Source organism: Gorilla gorilla, chromosome 8 (genome assembly GCF_029281585.2).
Source record: "Gorilla gorilla gorilla isolate KB3781 chromosome 8, NHGRI_mGorGor1-v2.1_pri, whole genome shotgun sequence".
NCBI lineage: Eukaryota > Metazoa > Chordata > Mammalia > Primates > Hominidae > Gorilla > Gorilla gorilla.
Window position 1 is genome coordinate 41822700 of NC_073232.2, and position 23565 is coordinate 41846264.

At 49.8% G+C, this 23565-nt stretch overlaps 1 protein-coding gene across 2 annotated transcripts; it reads right to left on the reverse strand.

Moving 5' to 3' along the window:
* Positions 1-12368: 12368 nt before the first annotated feature.
* PLAU (plasminogen activator, urokinase) lies at positions 12369-20756 on the reverse strand. 2 transcript variants are annotated; one of them, XM_055353396.2, is made up of 11 exons: positions 20587-20756; positions 18273-18360; positions 17817-17844; positions 17563-17670; positions 16772-16946; positions 16489-16580; positions 16112-16331; positions 15742-15890; positions 14953-15093; positions 14470-14618; positions 12369-13480 (listed from the first exon to the last, which is right to left on the reverse strand). In XM_055353396.2, the coding sequence occupies exons 2-11, from the start codon at positions 18327-18329 to the stop codon at positions 13304-13306; spliced, it is 1296 nt and encodes a 431-aa protein (XP_055209371.2). In that variant the 5' UTR covers positions 18330-18360; positions 20587-20756; the 3' UTR covers positions 12369-13303. The 2 variants fall into 2 exon arrangements, with proteins under 2 accessions (XP_055209371.2, XP_004049656.3); XM_004049608.5 differs by lacking the exon at positions 20587-20756 and adding an exon at positions 18668-18792.
* Positions 20757-23565: the final 2809 nt, after the last annotated feature.

The window sequence follows — 23565 nt, forward strand, 5'->3', positions numbered from 1 at the left end:
CTTGAGATGGGAAGATTATCCTGATGGACCCAATGCAATCCTCAGGGTCCTTCTGAGAGGGAAACAGAGGACCAGAGTGGGTGAAGAGGATGTCATGACGGAAGCAGAGGTCACAGTGATGTGGGGTCATGAGCCAAGAAATGCAGGCAGCCTCTAGACTAGAAAATCAGGGAAATGGATTCTTCCCTGGAACCTTCGGAAGGAACCCAGCCCTGCTGACCCATTTTACATTTCTGACCCAGAGAATTGTAAAATAATACATATGTTATTTTAAGCCATTAAGTTTGTTACAGTAGCAGCAGGAAATTAATACATTAACCTCTTTCTACAGTGAGCTTCACACCACCCAAGCCACCCTGCCCACTTTCCAACCTGAGGCCCCTTCCACCTTCCCAATCAATCTCCCCTGGATTTCCCACATGGAAACCATAACTAGCCTTGCCCTCAGGCTTCCACCAAATTGTTTCCTTGGCATTCCTTCACCTTCTCCTGTTTCCTGACCCTTCCCAGACTCTGCATCTCCCTTTAACCTGATAGGTTTTTTTGTTTTTTATTATTTTGTTTTGAGACAGAGTCTTGCTCTGTTGCCCAGGCTGGGGTGCAGTGGCGCAATTTCAGCACACTACAACCTCCACTTCCCACATTCAAGTGACTCTCGTGCCTCTGCCTCCCGAGTAGCTGGGACTACAGGTGTGCACCACCACGCCCAGCCTAACCAGATAGGTTTTTTGTTTCATTTTGTTTTTTAAGAGCTCAGGCTGGAGTGGTCATAGCTCACTGCAACCTTGACCTCCTGGCCTCAATAGTCCTCCTACCTTAGCCTCCCAAGTAGCTGGGACTACTGGCGTGCACCACCGTGCTCAGCTAATTTTTAAAACAATTTTATTTTGTAGAAATGGGGGTCTCATTCTGTTGCCCAGGCTGGTCTCGACCTCCTGGGCTCAAGTGATCCTCCCACCTCAGCTTCTCAAAGCCATGGGATTAAGGCATGAGCCCCACATCCAACCAAACCTGATAGTCTTTAACTCTACCTATTAAAATAATCCGGTGTGAGACATTTAAAAAACATCAAGGTCCCAGCCCAGACCAATGAAGTCAGACTCTGTGGAGGTGGAGCTCAGGTTATCACATAATTTTCTAAAGCTCCGCAGGTGATTCTAATGTGCATCCAGCATTGAGAACACCTGCCAACTTGTTGCTCCTCAGTAATCACACTTTAGTATGCACAAGAATCACCTGGAGAACTCTGAATGTAGATGCCAGGGCTCCACGCCCAGAAAGTCTGGGTCAATACCTCTGATGGGGGCTCAAGATCCTGCTTTTCTAACAAGCTCTCCAGAGGTTCAGATGCAGGTAGCATTTGGAATATTAAGAGACACTTCCATTGCCCTTCTGTCTGCTCCCTTCCCAGGAGACTCAGCTAATTAGATGAGTTCCTTAGATCAATGATCCTCAATCTTCAATGAATATCAGAATCATCTAGGGAGCTTACTAAAAATACAGTTGCCCAGACACCAGTCCAGTTTGTTTAACCAGATCCTACATAACCAGTTGCCCCACGTGTTAGGATGCATCCTGAAGTTTGAGAATCAACACCTAGAACAGTGGTCCTCAAACCTGAGCAGGCAATGTAATCCCCTGGGGAGCTTGTTAAAACACAGATTGCTAGGCCCCACCTCTAGAATTTCTGATTCAGTCTATCTGGGGTGGGGCCTGAGAATTTGCAACTCCTAACAAGTGCCAGGTAATACAGAATTGCTGCTTTGGGGACCCTAATTGCTTTAGATTGATGTTCTAGGCCAGGTGTGGTGGCTCACACCTATAATCCCAGCACTTTGGGAGGCCAAGTTGGGCAGATCACTTGAGGTCAGGAGTTCGAGACCAGCCTGGCCAACATGGCGAAACCCCCGTCTGTACTAAAAATACAAAAATTTAGCTGGTCATGGTGGTGCACACCTGTAATCCCAGCTACTTGGGCGGCTAAGGCAGAAGAATCGCTTGAACTAGGAGGCAGAGGTTGCAGTGAACCAAGATCGTGCCACTGCACTCCAGCCTGGGTGACAGAGCAAGACTCTGTCTCAAAAAAACAAAGATTGATGTTCTAAGCAAACTGTTTATCCCACTCTGTCTCCAGTTCATCATTTCTCCTCATTCCCTCAGCCAGCACAGAATTCAGTTGAGGAGACAGAAAGGGCAGAGGGAAGCACTCAAAGAGGTCTTGACTTGAAGGCACTTTCAGAGAAGGACTTCTGGTGAGCTCACCACTAGGGAAACTGGCAAAATTCTAGTAACTCTCTACAGCCAAAGATGGTGGCCAAATTCCAGTGGGAAATAGAAGTAACCTGATCAATAGCTGTTAACTTCACAGATATGTCCAGTTCCAATGGGACTCAAGAGCTTAGAGCTTCCCTGGCAGAATCTCTCAGCCTGTGGTGGTGAGGAGTGTGTAGGTATAGTGAGAAATCAGAGAAAGTTTGAGGCTGGGGGGCCGGGCACGGTGGCTTATGCCTGTAATCCCAGCACTTTGGGAGGCCGAGGCAGGCAGATCATGAGATCAGGAGTTCGAGACCAGCCTGGCCAATATGGTGAAACCCCATCTCTACTAAAAATACAAAAATTGTCTGGGCGTGGTGGCGTGCGCCTGTAGTCCCAGCTACTCGGGAGGCTGAGGCAGAAGAATCGCTTGAACCCGGGAGACGGAGGTTGCAGTGAGCCGAGATCATGCCACTGCACTCTAGCCTGGGTGACACAGCAAGACTCCATCTCAAAAAAGAAAAGAAAAGGAAAAGGGGCTGACACTTGTTACATTCGTTCATTCATTCATTCATTTAGAAATAAGGTCTCACTATGTTGCCGAGGCTGGTCTTGAACTCCTGGCCTCTAGCAATCCTCACCCCTGAGCCTCCCAAGTAGGTGGGATTACAGGCGTGCACCACCATGGCTGGCTTCACCAAGACAATTAAATGGAAAAACCAAGCTGGAGCTACAGAGTCCTCCCTCCAATGGCATTAACCCCAGCTTGTACAATACTCTGGAGAGAGAGCTAAAAAGACAGTAGGGTGAGGATGGGAAGAGCCAGGTGAGGGAGAAAGTCATTTTCTTCCCTTTATATGAAAAGAAAATGAGAAATTAAGGACAACTGGAGAACCACCAAAAAGAGGGAAGCAGAGACTGGGCTAGGAAGCCCACCAGCTGGAGTCCTTACAAAATCTGCTCCATCTCCACAACCTCGTGCCAGAACTTGGTGATGTGCTAAGGGCATGTGATCTGTTGAAACACCAGAAGTCACATTTTTAGGAAGTCAGAAGGCAGACAGCTAGATCCAGCATCTGCTGATTTCCTTATACATGCCACCAACCTATCCACTAACTCATTGCCAGTGCGTCACATGACCAGCAGGTTCGGGAGAAATTCCAGGTGTTAGAACCACAGTCACAGGGCTGAACAGGCCTGGGGTATTTCAGAAACAAGCATCACTGTATGCAGGCTTGGATATCAGCACTACGTGGTGATTATGGTGATAGGGAAGTTCTCCAGTTGGGTGGACAGAGTAAAGGAGGTCATTAGCAGGACTAGCTGCCCTGAGGTACTGATCCCCAAGGTTCTACAAGTGGTAACTCTAGCTTGGTCAGCTACCTACTATAAATCACTTACAGCCTCAGTTTCTCACCTGTAAAATTATGCTGTTGCCTTATCTACCCGAAGGCAGGAGACTAAACCAAGTGATACCTCCTTTTCTTCCCACCCCCAGCCAGGCACCAAGTCTATTCTATCCCCACCAATCTCCCATATCTGTATCCTCTGCTCACATCCCATTGCCATAGCCCTGGCTCAGACAATTTTCAGCTGCTACCTCGCTGATTGCAATAGTCTCCAGACTGGTTTTCCCTGCTGGTAGTCTCACCCAGGCCCAAGAATCTTCCTTTGATCAATTTTTCACACTGCTCCAAAATCTTTAACAATTCCACATCACAAGAAAGTTCAAAGTCCTTCATGTGGCAGGCAGAGTCCTCTAGGCCCATAGGTTGCAGCTCTTGCCAATCCCTCCAGTCAAATCACTTCAATGCCAGCCCCTACCCCAGCGGCTGGAACCACCTGCAGTCCCTCCGGTGTCCTGGGCTTCCTCCCTCCTCTTCACATTTGCATGTGCTGTTTCCTCTTCTCAGAGAAGCATTTCTTCCTCCTGTATTTGCCCTTCAAGATTCTCCCCAAGGTCACCTCCTCCACCTTGCTGTCTTAGCCCTCCCTGCCCATCTTGTAAATCTTCCTCACCCTGTACCCTATTCATTTGCAATGTGTCTCTTCCCCAACTTGACCCTTATCTCACTGGGGTTGAGACTGGGGCTCTCATCTTTATACCCAATACACAGCACAATGCCAGGCCCATGGCCGACTCCCAATAAGTGTTTGCTATATTAATGAGTGAAGGATGAATCAGTGAATAAATGAAACTTTTGGGTTCTCTTCTAGCCCCTAATCCTCACCAACCTGTGCTAAGAATGCCCTTCTTAGGCCAGCCATGGTGGCTCATGCCTATAATCTCAGCACACTGGAAGGCCAAGGCAGGAGGATCACTTGAGCCCAGGAGTTTGAGACCAGCCAGCCTGGGCAACATGGTAAGACCCTGTCTCTACAAAAGAATTTAAAAAAAAAAATTAGCCAGGTGTGGTGGCACATACCTGTGGTTCCAGTTACTTGGAAGGCTGAGGCAGCAGGATCATTTAAACCCAGGAGGTCAAGGCTGCAGTGAACTAGGATTGTGCCACTGCACTCCAGCCTGGGCAACAGACCAAGACCCTGCTTCAAAAAAGAAAAAAAGAGTGCTCTTCTTTTAGTGGTCCTTTGGTCCTTTTTTTTTTTTTTTTTTTTCTGAGACTGAGTTTTGCTCTTGTCGCCTAGGCTGTAGTGCAGTGGCACCAAACTGGGAAGCTATTGTAGGGTAGACTGGGCTCAACTAATGGTGATGGTGGGGAGGTAGAGAAATGGATAACTTCAAGAGATATCAGTCAAATCCCCAGGATTTGGTGATGGAGGGGATGAAGGAAACCAGGAGAGAAGCATCAGGATGGCCCCCAGGTTTCTGGCTTTCATAATTGAATGGATGTGGTGCCATCATCTGAGACAGAAAGTGATGGGAGATGTCTCCACACTGGGGCATGAAGACTCGGCCAGTTTGGGGCAGGTTGACTTTGAGGTCCCCTGTGAGTGACAACCAAAAGGGGTGTCAAGTAGACAACAGAAAATAAGAGTCTGGAGTGCAGAAGAGAGGTCTGGCTAGAGATCAGCTTTGTAAGTCATCTGTTTATTGGTGGTCATTTAAGCCTGGGTGCTAACAAGATCCTAAGGGAGAAAGCTTAGGGTGGGAATAGGAAGTTTAAGATCAGGCTTTGGGAATCCTAACATTTAAGACCAAGTAAAAGAGGTTGAGATTACAAAGGAAACCCAAGAAGCCAGAGATGTTAACAATGGCTGTGGAATGCTATGAAAGTATTTTACATTTGTAGCTACTTTTACAATTGAATAAAAATGTTTAGTTTAAAAAGCCAAATTTTTTATGGCTTCTAGAACTTAATTCACTTTCTGGATTTTGAAAAATAGTGCCTGAGGGCAAGAGGTGATAGTCAAAATATTTAAGTAGCAAGATACCCCAGTAGGACACTTTCACCTGAGCCAGCTGGAGGAGGGAGGATCTCAGAGGCCTTTGCTGTGCCACAGGCATTAACCCTGTGGTTGCTGGATCATGAAGAAGTGGAGAGAGGCTGATGGCAGGGGCCACGCAGAGAGGATCTCAGGACAGCATCTGTTTAGTCATTGAGCAGAACCAGTGCCTGCTGCTGAGAATCAGTCCTGCAGCAGGGTCCTCACCAGCTGGATCCCACCAGATCCTTCCCCACCATCTCCACCTACTCATTGCCCCCCAGAGTTCTCCACCACAATGGACTATTCCTCATTTCCTTAGAACACCTCACCTTTTCATGCCTCCATGAACTTCCCTATGCCTACAATGCCTTTCTTCTAGTTTGGCAAATTTCTGTGTGTATTTGAATGTCCAGGTAAAATATCACTTCTTCTGTAAAGTAGTCATTGACTTCACCAGGCAGAATCAATTGCTTCTTCATTATTTTTCCATGCATTTTATGCAGACTTAGTATAGCACTTTGCAAAGTGGTGAGCTCCTTGAGGACTAGGACTGCCTCATTTGTATCTAAAATAATGTCCTGTGTATGGGTACTTTAAAAAAATGACAAAGGGCCGGGCGCAGTGGCTCATGCCTGTAATCCCAGCACTTTGAGAGGCTGAAGCAGGTGGATCATGAGGTCAGGAATTTAAGATCGGCCTGGCCAAGACGGTGAAACCTCGTCTGTACTAAAAATAGAAAAAAATTAGTGGGGCATGGTTGGCAGGCACCTGTAATCCCAGCTACTCGGGAGGCTGAGGCAGAGAATTGCTTGAACCTGGGAGGCAGAGATTGCAGTGAGGCGAGATTGTGCCACTGCACTCCAGCCTGGGCGACAGAGCGAGATTCCATCTCAAAAAAAAAAAAAAGATAGAAAGAAATGACAAAGATTGTTGAATGAATCTCAATGTGACTGAAACCTCAAAAAGAGACCTAGAACATCCTTTTTTTTTTTTTTTTTTTTTTGAGATGGGGCCTCTTTATGTTGCCCTGGCTGGTCTGGAACTCCTGAACTCAAGGGATCCTCCCACTTTGGTCTCCCAAAGTGCTGGAATTTACAGATGTGAGCCACTGCACCTCGCCTAGACCATCTTTTCCCTCAATTTGTTGTTAAAACTCAGCAACCTCACTGACACATGCTATGACATGGATAAAACTTGAAAACATCATGTTAAGAGTGAAAGAGGCCAGTCACAAAGAACCACATATTATAGGATTCTATTGATATGAAATGCCCAGAATTGGCAAACCCACAGAGAGGACAGAAAGTAAATTAGTGATTGCCTAGGGCTGAGGGGGTTGGGGAGAAAAAGGGAGTGATTGTGAGTGGGTACAGGATTTCTTTGTGAGGTGATGAAGTGTTCTAAAATTGATTGTGATGTCTCACAATTCTGTGAATCTACTAAAAACCATTGCATTGTACACTTCAAATGGTGCCAGACGTGGTGGTATGAGCCTGTAATTCCAGCTACTCAGGAGGCTGAGGTGGAAGGATCACTCTGTCCTAGGAGTTTGAGATCAGCCTGGGTGACAGAGCAAGACCCTGTCTCTAGAAAAGAGAAAGAATAAATGAGTAAGTTGTATGATATATGAATTATATCTCAATATAACTGATTTTTTTTCTTTAGAGACAGGGTCTTGCTCTGTCACCCAGGCTGGAGTGCAGTAGTGCAATCATAGCTCACTGCAGCCTCGAGCTCCTGGGCTCAAGCAATCCTCCCGTCTAGGCCTCCCACAGTATTAGGATTACAGGTGTGAGCCATTGCACCTAGCCCAGAATTGATTTTTAAAAAACACCTCAGCAGCTCCTCTTACTTCATCTAATTCAAAGGGAGGGCTTAAATGTTTCCTTCTGGGAAGGAAGGTGGCCCCAATGGGAGTGTGTATGGAGGGGTATATGCAGGGGTGCTGCTGTGGCCAGCTTGGGAAAGATAGGGCATACGTGGAAAGCAGGCTGAGTCCTGTTAATATAATGGGCTGAGAATACTTCAGAAAGAGGGGTTCTGGTGAAAACGGAAACCACTTCAATGAAACCAGATTGCAGCAGAAAGGCTGAGGTTACTGTGAGAACAGTGAAGTTTTACTTTGAAACCAATGGCTGAGTGTGGTCTCCTCATCTGGCCTGGGAATCTTCTAGGAGGAAAGAATTGTTATCTAGGAGAGGATTAAAATTCTGATAGACGAGGCTGGGCGCGGTGGCTCACGCCTGTAATCCCAGCACTTTGGGAGGCCGAGGTGGGTGAACCACGAGGTCAGGAGTTTGAGACCAGCCTGGCCCACATGGTGAAACCCCCGTCTCTACTAAAAATACAAAAATTAGCCGGGTGTGGTGGTGCACGCCTGTAATCCCAGCTACTCAGGAGGCTGAGGCAGGATAATCACTTGAACCTGGGAAGCAGAGGTTGCAGTGAGCCGAGAGGGGCCACTGCACTCCAGCCTGGGCGACAGAGCAAGACTGTGTATGGAAAAAAAAAAAAAAAATTCTGGGCAGGCGGGTGGCTTACACCTGTAATCCCAGCACTTTGGGAGCCCAAAGCGGGTGGATCACAAGGTCAAGAGACCGAGACCATCCTGGCCAACATGGTGAAACCCCGTCTCTACTAAAAATACAAAAATTAGCCGGGCGTGGTGGCATGTGCCTGTAATCTCAGCTACTCAGGAGGCTGAGGCAGGAGGATCACTTGAACCCAGGAGGCGGAGGTTGCAGTGAGCCAGGATTACGCCACTGCACTCCAGCCTGGCAACAGAGTGAGACTCCGTCTCAAAAAAAAAAAAAAAAAATTCTGATAGCTGTTGCCTAGAAACCCAGCAACCATAAAGTAGAAAGCTTGAAAGGGGGGCTGCTCTCCTTTTGCCCTAGTTGGACCCTCCTGAGAGGTGATAAATCCTAGTGCTGCGCATGAGGACTCTGGAGATGGCTGCCTGGGTTCGAACCCTGACTCTTTGCATTTGGAGCTGCATTGCCTCGTGCAAGTCACTCAATCTGTCTGTGCCTCCATTTTCTCTACTGTTAAATGGGGCTAATGATACTACTTTCCTCATAGGATTCTTGGGAGGATTAACTCAGACAACACATGAATAATTTAGCACAGTGTTGGTCTGGCATGGTGGCTCATGCTTGTAATCCCAGCACTTTGGGAGGCTGAGGTGGGTTGATCACTTGAGGTTAGGAGTTTGAGACCAACCCGGACAACATGGTGAAACCCCATCTCTATTGAAAGTACAAAAAATTAGCCAGGCGTAGTGGCGGGCGCCTGTAATCTCAGCTACTCGGGAGGCTGAGGCAGGAGAACTGCTTGAACCCGGGAGGCAAAGGTTGCACAGTGAGCTGAGATTGAGCCACTACACTCCAAACTGGGGGACAGAGCAAGACTCCATCTCAAAACAAAAAAAAAGGCCGGGCATGGTGGCTCACGCCTGTAATCCCAACATTTTGGGAGGCCGAGGCAGGCGGATCACGAAGTCAGGAAATCGAGACCATCCTGGCCAACATGGTGAAAGCCCCCATCTCTACTAAAAAAAATACAAAAAGTAGCCGGGCGTGGTGGTGGGCGCCTGTAATCCCAGCTACTCGGGAGGCTGAGGCAGGAGAATCGCTTGAACCTGGGAGGCGGAGGTTGCAGTGAGCCGAGATCACACTACTGCACTCCAGCCTGGGCGACAGAGCGATACTCCATCTCAAAAAAAACAAAAACAAAAACAAAAACAGAAAAAGCACAGTGCTTGATCATGGAGGCACTAGTAGGAGGCAGTCTCTGGAGTGAGAATCTGGAGCTGTGAAACTGGTTGCTGGAGAAGCGGCTGATGCCTGCTAGCCTGGGGTGAGATCTAATATTAGGCAAAGAGACAGCAGCTGACTGGGGGTCGGGGTGTTGGCTGGGAAATGGCCTGAAAATTGTTAACAGCCTCATGGCTTAACCCTGCCAGTAGGGCTCATACTTCCTGTTTTCAGTGTCTCTGAGCCCTGATGCTGGAGCTGCTCAAGTTTGAACAAGATCTTTCTTGGCCCCTGAGGGGAAGGCAGAAACTGAACAGCCACTTGGCTTGGGCAGCTTCCTAGCAGGTTTCCACTCCCACAAAATAGTGCAGTTCTGAGGTGGGAGAGGGGAGAGGGTTCCCATCTGATCTGATGCTACAATAATTTACTTAGCTTTGTAATAATAACCACCGTTTTTATGCTTTTATTAGGTGCCAGTATTATGCTAAAGGACTTATGAACTCATGAATCCTTTCCGTTGTTGTTGTTGAGACGAAGTCTTGCTCTCTGTTGCCCAGGATAGAGGGCAGTGGTGTGATCTCGGCTCACTGCAAATTCCACCTCCCAGGTTCAAGCAATTCTCGTGCCTCAGACTCCCGAGTAGCTGGGATTACAGGCATATGCCACCACGCCTGGCTAATTTTTGTATTTTTTTTTTTTTAGTGGAGACACGGTTTCACCTTGTTGGTCAGGCTGGTCTCGAATTCCTGACCTCAGGTGATCCGCCCACCTTGGCCTCCCGAAGCACTGGGATTACAGGCTGAGCCACTGCGTCTGGCCTTCATGAATCCTTATAACAACCCAGGGAGGTAGATTGTATCATCTCTTTTGTACAGGTGAGGAAACTGAGGTGCAGAGAGGCTAATAATCTTTCTCAAGTCACACAGCTGGTGTTAGATTCTAGTTCAGGCCACCGGACTCCAAAATCCATGCTCTAAACCATTGCATCAACCTGTGTAAAACAGCACACTAGATGATGGGGGTCAAAAGCCGAATACTAATCCCAGTACTTTGGAAGACCAAGGCAGGCAGATCACCTGAGGTCGGGAGTTCGAGACCAGCCTGGCCAACATGGTGAAACCCCATCTCTACCAAAAACACAAAAATGAGCCGGGTAGTGGTAGTGCATGCTTGTAATCCCAGCTACTTGGGAGGCTGAGGCAGGAGAATCGCTTGAACCCGGGAGGCAGAAGCTGTAGTGAGCTAAGATTGCTCCACTGCACTCCAGCCTGGGCGACAGAGTGAGACCCTGCCTCAAAAAAAAGAAAAAGCCGAATACTTGGAGTTCTTGCCCTCTAGGGAAGCACGGTCCAGAAAGCCTTTAACCAGGAAATCCAGGAGACCTTGTGCCACCAAACCCCACTCAGAAAACTGGCTGTTCATGCAGAGAACTCATGCTGACCACATCTTGAATTTTTCTGGGCACTTCATATATTCTGACCAATTGTCCCCAAAGGCTGTCAATCAGTGGTGCATGTCAGTAACACCGAGGGAGCTTTTCTAAAACCACGAGACCTGGAGCCAGCCCTGACCTGAATCACAATCTCTACAGATGGAGTGTAGGTGTGCATATTTTAAAAGGTCCTCAGATGACTCGATTAAGAAACACTGCCCCAACCCATTAACACAGCTTGGCAATTCTAATTTTTGATACCCAATTATCTCCCAACCTGCCTTCTACACCCCAGCTTTTCAGAACTTGATGTTTTGTTCAAAATATATAGTCACCCCCATTAGGACATCATCCAGCTTTGAGATTCTGGGCCCCCTAATCATAGGCATAGCAATGGCTGGTCATAAGCTCTGTTAACACACTGAGAAAATTCCAGCATCAGTCCCACACACAGATGATGGGAAATTATGTTTTTTGTTTCCTGAATGCCACAGACCCAAGCTGGCATTCTGGATAAGCAATTTTCTTTCTTTCTTTATTTTTTTATTTATTTGAGGCGAAGTCTTCCCTCTGTCGCCCAGGCTGGAGTGCAGTGGTGCGATCTCGGCTCACTGCAACCTCTGCCTCCCGGGTTCAAATGATTCTCCTGCCTCAGCCTCCCGAGTAGCTGGGATTACAGGCGCCCACTCCCACACCCAGCTAATTTTTTTGTATTTTTAGTAGAGATGGGGTTTCACTATGTTGGTCAGGCTGGTCTCAAACTCCTGATCTCAGGTGATCCACACACCTCGGCTTCCCAAAGTGCTGGATTACAGGCGTGAGCCACCGAGCCCGGCCAGCAATTTTCACTTACAGGTCTTCTTCTTCTTTTTTTTTTTTTGAGACAGGGTCTTGCTCTGTCGCCTAGGCTGGAGTACAGTGGCACAATCAGCTGACTGTAAACTTGAACTCCTTGGCTTATGATCCTCCTGCCTCAGCCTCCCAAGTAGCTAGGACTACAGACATGTGCTACCACACCTGGCTAAATTTTTTATTTTTTGCAGAGACAGGGTCTCACTAAGTTTCCCAGGCTGGTCTCAAACTCCTGGGCTCAAGCGATTCTCCCACCTCAGCCTCTCAAAATGTTGGGATTACAGGCATGAGCCACTACACCTGGCCACAGGTGTTCTTCTTGGTTGAGGTCAGCTCAAGGATTGTTGGGGGCAGAGTGAAGAGAATGTTGTGGAGTTAACCCTAAAGAAGACCACCATGTACAGCTGTACAAGATGTGCACTGCACAAAGGCATCAGGCTAAGGAGGCAATTGGGAGCTGACACTAAGCCTGTACACTACTTACACAGCCATGGGATTGTGGTTTGGGGAAACTTTGTATACATTAAGTGCTGTGGTGGCCCTGCCCTACAGCTCTCCTAACCTCTACCTCCCAAAGCTCCATTAAGTCCAGAGATGCAGTCCCATAAGAAACTCTGGGGTGCAGTCCACCTTTGTTATTTTCTCCTTTTTATGTACTCCAACTCCTTCCCATACAAGCACCAGGGAGATTTGTCATCAGAAAAATCACATTTTATTGATCACTTTTATTTACAATTACAAAAATATAAATAAAAATAGTGAAATATAAATATTCAGTGTACAGGAGTGGTCCTCACCCCACCCAGTGAGGATTGGATGAACTAGGCTAAAAGGAAGGGATAACTGGCCAAGAAAGGGACATCTATGTGAAAGTGAAACTGAGACAGTGCTGGTCAGAGGTCATGCTGCAGAATAATGCATTCCCAGGCACTGTCATGTGGGGGACCCAAGAGGCCCCAGGAGTGACCTATAACCTCTCCAGAAAGACCACTCTGTGTGGCATCACAGTCCACACAGTTTAAGGAAATATCTAGACTTACAATCAAACACCAGCTCTTACTCACACTTATACTCACAGCCCACACACAAGTGTGCAAACATACACACACATATATATTTCCTGATACATTCATGGAATATCAGAGCCCTGCCCTGAAGTCGTTAGTGTCTCTGCTCCCCAAACCGCTGCTCCCACATTGGCTAAGCTCCCTCAAGAGACCTGAGCTGTTACACTTCCTAATTGGGAAATTATTCATTTCTCAACCATGGGCCTCACAAATGCCCACCGTCGGGGGAGCTGGCTCTCCCTTCACCCATGCACAGGAGATGCCCTGCCCTTTTTAACTCCTGCAGGCTTCAGTCCAGAAAAAGACAAGTTGCTGGTCAGTAACATGTTGAATCAGGACCACCCCTCCATCCTGGCCAGAGGGGTCTGGGCAGCCAGCACCCAGGCCTATGCCTGAGGGTAAAGCTATTGTCGTTCGCCCTGGTGGGTGGCACAGGCAAATCCATCTGTGCAGAGTCTATCTTCCCAGTCTCTTCTTACAGCTGATGGAGATAACTCTACTGCAAAAATGACAACCAGCAAGAAAGCGGGTGGTGCCCGTTTCCTCCCTTGGGACCCTCAGAGGGCCAGGCCATTCTCTCCCTTGGTGTGACTGCGGATCCACGGCAAGAAGTGTGAGACTCTCGTGTAGACGCCTGGCTTGTCCTTCAGGGCACATCCACGGCCCCAGCTCACAATTCCAGTCAAAGTCATGCGGCCTTGGAGGGAACAGACGAGAGGTCCCCCTGAGTCTCCCTGTGAAGCCAAAGATACAAAAGATGAGCCCTAGAGAAGTGAGGAGGGGATTTCTGATCCCATCACCCAACCATACCAGAGAGAGGGAAGAGTTTCCCAGTCAAAGTCCTTAGCGACTTCCCATTTTCTTTCTTTTTTGCGGGGGGAGGACAGAATCTCGCTCTGTCACCCAGGCTGGCATGCAATGACGTAATCTCAGCTCACTGCAAACTTGCCTCCTGTGCTCAAGCAATTCCCATGTCTCAGCCTCCTGATTAGCTGGGTTTACCGGCAGGCACCACCACACCTGGCTAATTTTTTTTTGCATTTTTAGTAGACACAGGGTTTCACCATGTTGGCCAGGCCGGTCTCAAACTCCTGGCCTCAAGTGATCCACCCGCCTCGGCCTCCCAAAGTGCTGGGATTACAGGCGTGAGCCACTGTGCCTGACGCAGCCCCATTTTCTACCACATCAAGTTTAAAATCCCCTGCTTGGCTTTAAAAGCCCTGTCATCTGCCACTCTTCCATCCACACTCCCAGACCCTAGTTCTCCTCCCCACCCGGAATATGCCAGCCTCCTTCTCAGTTTTGTATCTTTCAACTGAAACACCTTCCTTTCTTCCCTCTGCCTCTTCAAATGCCTATCAAGTCACATTTCCTTTAAAGCCTCCCCTCCCTGACCCTCAGGTTGGCACTCACCTCCCTCTCCTGAACACCTGATCATTTATAGTTCACAACACACCCTGGGCACTGAGTTACATTGTCTTTTACTGTTTCCTCTTTCTAGGATCTCGTGCCCCCAGTCTGAAGTGACTAGCGCAGAGCTGGGACTTTTTTGGTAATGTTTGGCAAACACATAAGGACTGGTTTAAACCCTCAAAGACCTGAGCTCCTGATTCTGGCTACTTAGGGCTTTGGCTAGAGAGAGACACCCTTAAGCTGCCTGGAACAAGCCCAGGAGCTATGGGGAGATATGGAAGAGGTGGAGAGAGATGCTTGGAACACTCACCTGGCAGGAATCTGTTTTCCACTGTGGGTCAGCAGCACACAGCATTTTGGTGGTGACTTCAGAGCCATAGTAGTGGGGCTGCTGACACTCCCAGTGGGAAATCAGCTTCACAACAGTCATTTTCAGCTGCTCCGGATAGAGATAGTCGGCTAGGTGGAGAAAACAGGGAGGCGTTTGCATCAAGATTTATCTGTCCACTGGGAGTCTGCCAGGGAGGGGAACCATAAAGTATCTCTACCAGGGAAGGCCCTTATTCTCTTCCATGCAAATCTGAGCCTTTACTCCACCTATAGCCCCTACCATCTACTTACCTTTGCAGCCCATCACTCCCTAAACAACACTCCTCATCCATCCCTGGACCCATCTGCCACCTCCTCAGTGCTCCCACCTCTAACTCTGCAGTCTTCCCTTGATCACGCTGGGCTCACTTTCAGGTCAAAACACTCCTCAGGACCTTCTAAGTCAGTCCCAATTGTCACTTACTAGAATTCTCTTTTCCAAAGCCAGTGATCTCACAGCTTGTGCCAAACTGGGGATCATTATACATCGAGGGCAGGCAGATGGTCTGTATAGTCCGGGATGGCTGCGCACACCTGCCCTCCTTGGAACGGATCTTCAGCAAGGCTGGGGGAGGACAGAGGGTCAGAGGAGAAAGATCACTACTGGTTAGGCGGTCCCCATCTGTCCCCTCCAAGTGCCGAGGAAGTAGCTATGCCTATCCCTAGGTCAGTCATCCAGGGAGGTCTGCTGGTTGCTTATCACCTGGAAACCTCCCCTGCCCCATGTCCCAAGGGCTTTGTTCCAGGTGTTGAAAAAGGCTTGGATGGCCAGAGCCACTGCATACAGCTGTACAGGTCGTTTCTGCAAAAACTCCCAGCTGAGGTAGTTAGGCTGGAATCCAGCCCAAGGCTCCATTCTCCAAGTTCTATATCCCAGCACAGACAGAGGCTGCATCCCACAAAGGAAGGTGTGTCTTTTTCTAATTCATATAAACAGGGCATTCCCAGCCCAAGCCATATACCCACAGGGCTGTTTCCACTAGCAAGAGGCTACTTGTTGGGGAAATTCAGGGTCTCTCCAGAGGAGCACCAGGCCCCTCAGACTTCATGGAACTCTTCCCTGCCACTCTCTTTGTCATGTATATCGAGGCTTCGAGGTCCCCCGCCCCACCCCTGCCCCACCGGGCAGCTTCAACCTCAGCTCCAGTCTCTCCCTGGGTCCCACTCTCCCCAAGCCATTATGGCCACAGTAGTCGCGGGGGTTCCCCCTCACCAATGTCGTTGTGGTGAGCAAGCGTGTCAGCGCTGTAGTCCTTGTGTAGGATGAGGTTTTCCACCTCAAACTTCATCTCCCCTTGCGTGTTGGAGTTAAGCGTTGAGCGACCCAGGTAGACGATGTAGTCCTCCTTCTTCGGGTAATCACTGTGGGAGAAGAAACCCATCAAACAGCTTGGTCCCATGAAGTCTGCCACTTCTTCCTTCCCTCCCTAGAGGCCTCAAAGCGCGACTTGTCCCCAAGGCCATGGGCTGCATGGAGAGGGGCAGATGAGGGAGAAATGAGGCGGAACCCTTTGCTGGGAAGGAGAAAGGGATGTGCTTGGGGTGGGGCAGAAGAGTCGAAGAGGAGAAACCCAGGGCCGTACATGAAGCAGTGTGTGGCGCTGATCACCCAGCAAGGGCTGATGAGGCTGCCTCCACACACGTAGGTGACAGAGCCCCCCCGGTGCCTCCTGTAGATGGCCGCAAACCAGGGCTGGTTCTCGATGGTGGTGAATTCTCCCCCAATAATCTTAAAGCGGGGCCTCAGAGTCTTTTGGCCACACTGAAATTTTAATTCTTCTGGAGGAGAGGAGGGCTTTTTTCCTGGAGGACAAACAGAGGGATGTCTTAGGGAGGCAGGTAGGAGAAAGCGTCCCTCTCGGGCACCCCCCACCTCCTCAGTCCTCCTGTGATGGAATAAGGGGACATGCGAGTTTGTCCCCTTCCACCCCACTGTCATCAGCAGGTCAGTGATGCTCACCATCTGCGCAGTCATGCACCATGCACTCTTGGACAAGCGGCTTTAGGCCCACCTGCACATAGCACCAGGGTCGCCTCCGGTTGTCTGGGTTCCTGGCAACACAGAAAGATAGGGGATGTCATTCCAACCCAGAGGGCCTTCCCTGCCTCCTCCCCTCAGGGAAGACTCAACCAGAGGCCGCGCTTCTCTTGTGCTATGGCCGGCCCTCTGGGAGAAGGGGATGGTAACAAGGTTTCTGGGAAGCTGTAGGGAGGGCTTTTGGTCCTTGTTGCCCCCACCTCACCTGCAGTAATTATGTTTCCCTAGGCCCAGCTGAAGAGCATCAGATCTGTGGGCATGGTATGTTTGCTGAAGGACAGTGGCAGAGTTCCAGGCCAGGCAGGGCCGGCCCATGGTGTCAGTGCTGGCCTTTCCTCGGTAAAAGTGACCATTCCCCTCATAGCAGGTTTTTGACTTATCTACAAGGGGACAGGAGGATGAGAGAATATGAGAAAGAGAAGAACATTCCAACTAACTTTTTTTTTTTTTTTTTTTTGAGATGGAGTCTTGCTCTGTCGCCCAGTTGGAGTGCAGTAGTGTGATCTCAGCTCACTGAGATCTCTGCCTCCCAGGTTCAAGCGATTCTCCTGCCTCAGCCTCCCAAGTAGCTGGGACTACAGGCATCCACCACCATGCCGGGCTGATTTTTGCATTTTTAGTAGAGGCAGGGTTACACCATGTTGTCCAGGCTGGTCTTGAACTCCTGACCTCAAATGATCCACTCACCTTGACCTCCCAAAATGCTGGGATTACAAGCGTGAGCCACCATGCCCAGCTGCCAACGGACATTTTAAAGATGTCGTTTCAGACCTGCCAGAAGACTGGACAGGGTCTCCTTCCAACCCCACCTCACATTTGTGTGGCCACTGTTTCATGAGCATGTGTGTGTGTTTATGCTTGTCACATAGGGATGAAGATGTCACCCACCCTACCTCCAGCTCCTAACTCCTGCCTGCTCTTGCCTCCCACCCATCCCTCCCTGTCCCCAAATTTCTGGTGCCCCCTCCCTCCCAGTTGCAGTGGAGATCCCCATACCTATTTCACAGTGCTGCCCTCCGAATTTCTTTGGGCAGTTGCACCAGTGAATGTTGGAGAAGTACTTGTTGGACACACATGTTCCTCCATTTAGACAGTCACAGTTCGCTGGAGAGAACAAAGGTGGGGTAAGCGAGGGGGAGTTGAAGTGGTAACGGCTGGCGCAGCCCTGCAGCAGAGGGCAGGGAGGGGATGTCCCCTGAAGCCTTCCCAACATGTCTGTGCAGCCAACTGTTGTAGGGGTGGATACTCACATGGAGCTTGATGAAGTTCATTGCTGCCCTGGAAGAGATTCGGGAGGAGGCTTCATCAAAGGTCCCATGCTCCAGGGACTCCAGGGTGAGGGTAAACTGGCCCCAATCCCAAAACCCACTCTTCCCTCTCCCTCTCGCCTCACCCTGTTCGTATCTAGTTCTCAAATGGAAGACCATGGGTTTCCAGCCAGGAGAAATGGATTGACCCAAGCAAGCTTCATCTACCAGATGCCCGCAGGCTGGGGCAGTCCCGGCGGCCTCTTCCTCCCTTGCCAGCCAGTGCCAACCCCCGTGGTTCTCAAGCCTCCGCTGCCACCCTGTCCCATTTCCTGGGGAGAGCCTGGCCCTGCTGTGGATGGAATCCGGAGGACCCCAGCTCCCTGAGTAGCCCCTCCTCTCCCCTGGTGCTGATCAGAGGTCCTTGGGCAGCATCAGTCAAAGCAAGAGCGCACTCACTTTGGAGTAGCTCACGACCAGGACGCAGAGAAGCAGGCGCGCCAGCAGGGCTCTCATGGTGGCGAGGTCGGGGCGCTAGACGGCGGCTCTGCAAAGGAAGGAGAAGTCAGGGCAAAAGGCGGAGGAGCGGGAAGGCAGGCCAGGCGGGCGACTGCAGCGCAGGGGAGGTGCCTGCGGTGACCAGGCTCCCCAGCTGTCTCTCTCCTCTCTGGGCTCCGGACTCCCGGGCAGCCTGGATCGGCACCCGCGGGGGACGCCCGGGACGGGGCGCCTTGACTCCGTGCAGCCGCCGGGGAGCCCAGGGAGCCCGGGCAGCCCAGGGCGGGGGAGGCAGACGCTCGGGAGCTGGGGCCGCCGCGCATCCGGTCCGGGGATCTCAGGACCGCGGCACTCACCGGTGGCTGCGGCAGGAGGGCGCGAGCCGGCGCTGCGGGGACAGGTGGACCCTGACCCGGGCTCCGGGACTGCGGTCTCCGCACTGTGCTGCGACCCGCGGCGCCTGCTCTATATCAGGGCCCGCCCCGGCGCCGCCCCGCCCTCTCCCGCCCGGCTCCCTCCCCTGTCTTGCAGCGCTCAGCGACCCGGACCCCGCGTGCTTCCGCAACGCTCACAAAGATTTGGGGGCAGCGCGATCTCCAGCGGAGGGGACCCAACAGCGTCTGGACTGAGGAATCGAGAGGCTTGTAAATTCTCCGTGCTTCCTCCCATGCGCCTGGCCGGGGGCCTGCTCCAGTGCAAGGAGTCCCCGAATTGCAGAGAGGAGAGAAGGCGCACAGGAGACTCTCTACCTCGCCCAGCTCTGAAGCCTCCTGGGGTCCTCTAATCAGTTCTTCTGCAACTTCTCCCCGCTGGGCCCCAACTTGCCTAAGACTGCCTCAGACCCCCTTGCCCGCAGCTGATGGAGCTGTGAAGTCTTCATCAACGCGACAAATGTATGAGACATACTCTCCCAGAAATACAGACAGAAAAACCCCTGCCTGTAGGGGCTCCCTCTGTGCCTCTGTTCAGTGGCAGTCCCCAGATATCACCAACACAACCAGTGGATGGAACAAAGCCGGGCTTATTGCTTTCGGCAGTAAGGGGGTTTGTTTGATGGTGCTATCAGATGGGGAAAGGCAAGGCCAGATGACTGAAAATTTGCAGCTTGGTTTAAAGTCCGTTTTTGACAGGGCTTGATAAGGATTGGGTTAGGTGTCGTGATATGATGTTACAGGATTGTGGGAACAAAGTCCTAGGGCATAAACTGTTGGTGCTTCCTATTGAAGTGTTAACGGGTCTTTTGGGAAGTTTCCATAATGAGCAATTCATTTATTTGTGCAGGCAAGAATAAAAGTAAAGACAATGGAAACATGTAGACAGTTCTAACTGTGGAGGTTCTGGAGGGTGTGGAAGTTCTGTTCTCACCTCTGAGTAAAGGAATTGGGAGACTGGAGGACAAAATAAGAGGAAGATTTATTTTTCACTGTTTGTCCTTTTACACTCTTAACATTTTAAAAAGCACATCTCTGTATAGCCCATTCCAAAAAGATAATTACACATTTTTAATGCATGTGTATTTAGTGTTTTACTTCATCATAGAGCCTTGTTTATTCTATTCAGATAGAAACAATTGTTTATCAAATAAAATTGTCCTCCAGAAAAACAGACCATGTGTAAATGACTCCATCCACCCTTCCTGCCTGAGGATAAGCAGACATTTGTGTATACACACACACACACGCATCTCTGGGCACACTTGGAGGAACATAGCGGGGATTCTGTGATTCTGTCACCCCCATCTCTTTCCCCTAGTGTCAAGAACCAGGGCTTGGGGTAATTTTGAACCCAGTAGGACTCGCTCTCTTAGTGGGAAGGAGGAGGCTGAGTCCCAGCAATCCACTAGGGGCTTTGGTCCCTTTCCCAGCCTAGGCCTGCAGCATTTTCCTGCCTTGCAAATCTGGACCTTGGGTCTGGGTCCACCTGAGAGTGACAGAAGGAAGGCAGGGAGAGTGCCAGGAAGGTAGGAAGGAGGAAGGCTCCTTTGCTCTGCCCCAGCCGAGGGCTCAGGATGCCAGCTGCCGGCTGGGGAAAGTACAAGTTAGCCTTTCAGCTTTTGGGAGGCAGGTGACCCACTGTCTTCTGGAGAGACTTCTGTGCTTGCTGAGCTGCCAGCCTTCCAGGGGACAGACTGAGTCAGAGATGCTATAGGCCTCAGAGCCAACCTTGCTACTTCCTCTAGAAGACTGTGGTCAGTTTTGTTTGGATTTGAGAACCCATTAATTGTAAATAAACGTGACCAGAACATAAACAGAGATGCTGCAGCCTGAGGACTTACCCCGAAACTCCCAGGTTAGTTATCAGGAAATTCCCAGGGGCCGTCATGATTCATGTTGCTCCCCTAGCAGCTCTCATGACTCCAGATTACTTGGCTGGAGGCTGTCATGCTGATTGTTGAGAGCAGATGACTTCATTTCCTCCTGGACAAAGAGGTTTGGAGACCGTTATGAAGCGTGACACCCTTTCTCCTCCCCTTCCGCCCCCTCCTCCCCCCTGCCACCTCTTCACCTAGCACTTCAACTCTTCACAGAACTTCCTTATCCATGTGCTAATCTTTAGCACTCTCTGAAATCTTTGTGCACAGTTCTTTTTTTTTTTTTTTTAAAGACAAGGTTTTGCTGGGCTTCTGGGTTCAAGGGGTCCTCCCACCTCATCCTTCCAAAGTGCTGGGATTATAGGCAGGAGCCACTGTGCCCGGTGACTTTCAGTCATTTGAGAGCAAAGATCACATCTTAAATATCTTTGTCTCTCCCTCAGCACTTGGTACGTGCCTTATTCACGTAGGTGCTTTATTGTGACTGAATTAATGAATGAGTAGGAACAAGAGCTTCGGGGCACCCTGGAAATTTCCCTCCTCTTTTTTTTCTTGACATTTAAAAAATAGTACCAGCTTGTACTTTTTTTTTTTTTTTTTTTTTTTTGAGACAGAATCTCACTCTGTCACCCAGGCAAGAGTACAGTGATGTGATCCTGGCTCACTGCAGCCTCCACTTCCCAGCTTAAGTGATCCTCCTGACTAGCGGGGACTACAGGTATGTGTGATCACACCCAGCTTTTTTTTTTTTTTTTTTTTTTGAGACAGGGTCTCACTCTGATTGTCCAGGCTGGAGTTCAGTGGCACGATTTCGGCTCACTGCAGCCTTGACCTCCTCAAGTTCAGGTGATCCTTCCACTTCAGCCTCCCGAATAGCTGGGACTATAGGCATGTGCAACCACGCCTGGCTAATATTTTTGTATTTTTAGTAGAGACGGGGTTTTGCCATGTTGCCCAGGCTGGTCTGGAGCTCCTGGATTCAAGCAATCCGCCTGCCTCAACCTCCCAAAGTGCTAGGATTATAGGCGTGAGCCACTGCACCCAGCTAATTTTGTATTTTTTGTAGAGACGGGGTCTCACTATGTTGTCCATGCTGATCTCAAGCTTCTGAACTCAAGCAACCCATCCGCCTCTGCCTCCCAAAGTGCTGGGATTATAGGCATGACCCACTACAGGCGTGCACTTTTTTTTCTTTTTTGAGACGGAGTTTCACTCTTATCACCTAGACTGGAGTGCAATGGTGCAATCTCTGCTCACTGTGACCACCACCTCCCGGGTTCAAGCGATTCTCCTGCCTCAGCCTCCCGAGTAGCTGGGATTACAGGCATGCACCACAACGCCCAGCTAATTTTTTTTGTATTTTTAGTAGAGACGGTGTTTCACCATCTTGGTCAGGCTGGTCTCAAACTCCTGACCTGAGGTGATCCTCCTGCCCCAGCCTTCCAAAGTGCTGGGATTACAGGCATGAGCCACCACGCCCAGCCATATTTTTTTTTTTTTTTTTTTTTTTTTTTGAGACGGAGTCTCGCTCTGTCACCCAGGCTGGAGTGCAGTGGCACGATCTCGGCTCACTGCAAGCTCCGCCTCCTGGGTTCACGCCATTCTCCTGCCTCAGCCTCCCCACTAGCTGGGACTACAGGCGCCTGCCACCACACCTGGCTAATTTTTTGTATTTTTAGTAGAGATGGGGTTTCACCGTGTTAGCCAGGATGGTCTCGATCTCCTGACCTTGTGATCCGCCCACCTTGGCCTCCCAAAGTGCTGGGATTACAGGCCTGAGCCACCGTGCCCGGCCCCAGCCATATTTTTTATATTGTATTTCTGTCTTGTGCTTCAAGGCACATTAATGTAAACCATTTCTCTTCAAACTCATAACTGCCTTGTGATATAGACTGGTATTGTTCCCATTTTGCAGATATGGAAAATGAAGTGGAGAGAAGATACACAGTTGATGAGCAGCAAAGCCAGCACTGAAACCCAGCGTCTTCTGATCCTTGTTCCTATGCGCTATACCTTACTGTCTCCATAAAAGACAGAACGCCGTGAAGGGAGGGGCCAGTGAGCTAAGATGATCCAGCTCAGGGGAGCCCTCCTCCTGACTTTGGAGACCTCCTTCCAGAAAGACTGCTCAGACTATGGACTGTGAGCTCTTAAGTTGCACCCGCTGTAATACAAATTAGTTGTTTGCCTGAATTCCAAGAACTGCCTCTGTGGTCTAGGCTGTCTGAAATTTCTGTTGAGGGTAAGACAGTAAGGAACTGAATGTGTATGATTTCATTCTTTTCCTGACTCCTAGAGTGAAGCCACCAACCCCTGCCTCTGTGTCTCACGGGTACAGAGCTCCTGAGTCAGATGTGGCAACACAGACTGCTGGAGAAGCCCTTTCCAGGAGATTCTCATAAAAGGGAAGGCAGATGCCAGATGCGCAGGGAGGGGCAGGGTATCCAAACCTGGCCCTGAGACTAAGTCCAGGAAACTCAGCCCCTAAGGACTATTTTCTGACCCAAAAGGAAGTTCCCATGGAGTCATAGGATGCAATTCTGTGTTGTATATGAAGAATGCTCAGCATGGCACTATAGAAAGACCGCAGTGCCTAGCCTTCAGTCTGCTACATCAAAGTTGAATGATCTTAGGCAAGTTGCTTAACTCTTTTTTTTTTTTTTTTGACATGGAGTCTTGCTCTTGTCACCCAGGCTGGAGTGCAATGGTACAATCTTGGCTCTCTGCACCCTCCACCTTCTGGGTTCAAGCAATTCTCCTGCCTCAGCCTCCCAAGTAGCTGGGATTACAGGTGTCTGCCACCATGCCGGTCTAATTTTATATTTTCAGTAGAGATGGGGTTTCACCATGTTGTCCAGGCTGGTCTTGAACTCCCGACCTCAGGTGATCCACCTGTCCAGCCTGTGCCTCACTCTGCAGATTGGCTGAGATCATGCTTGCATG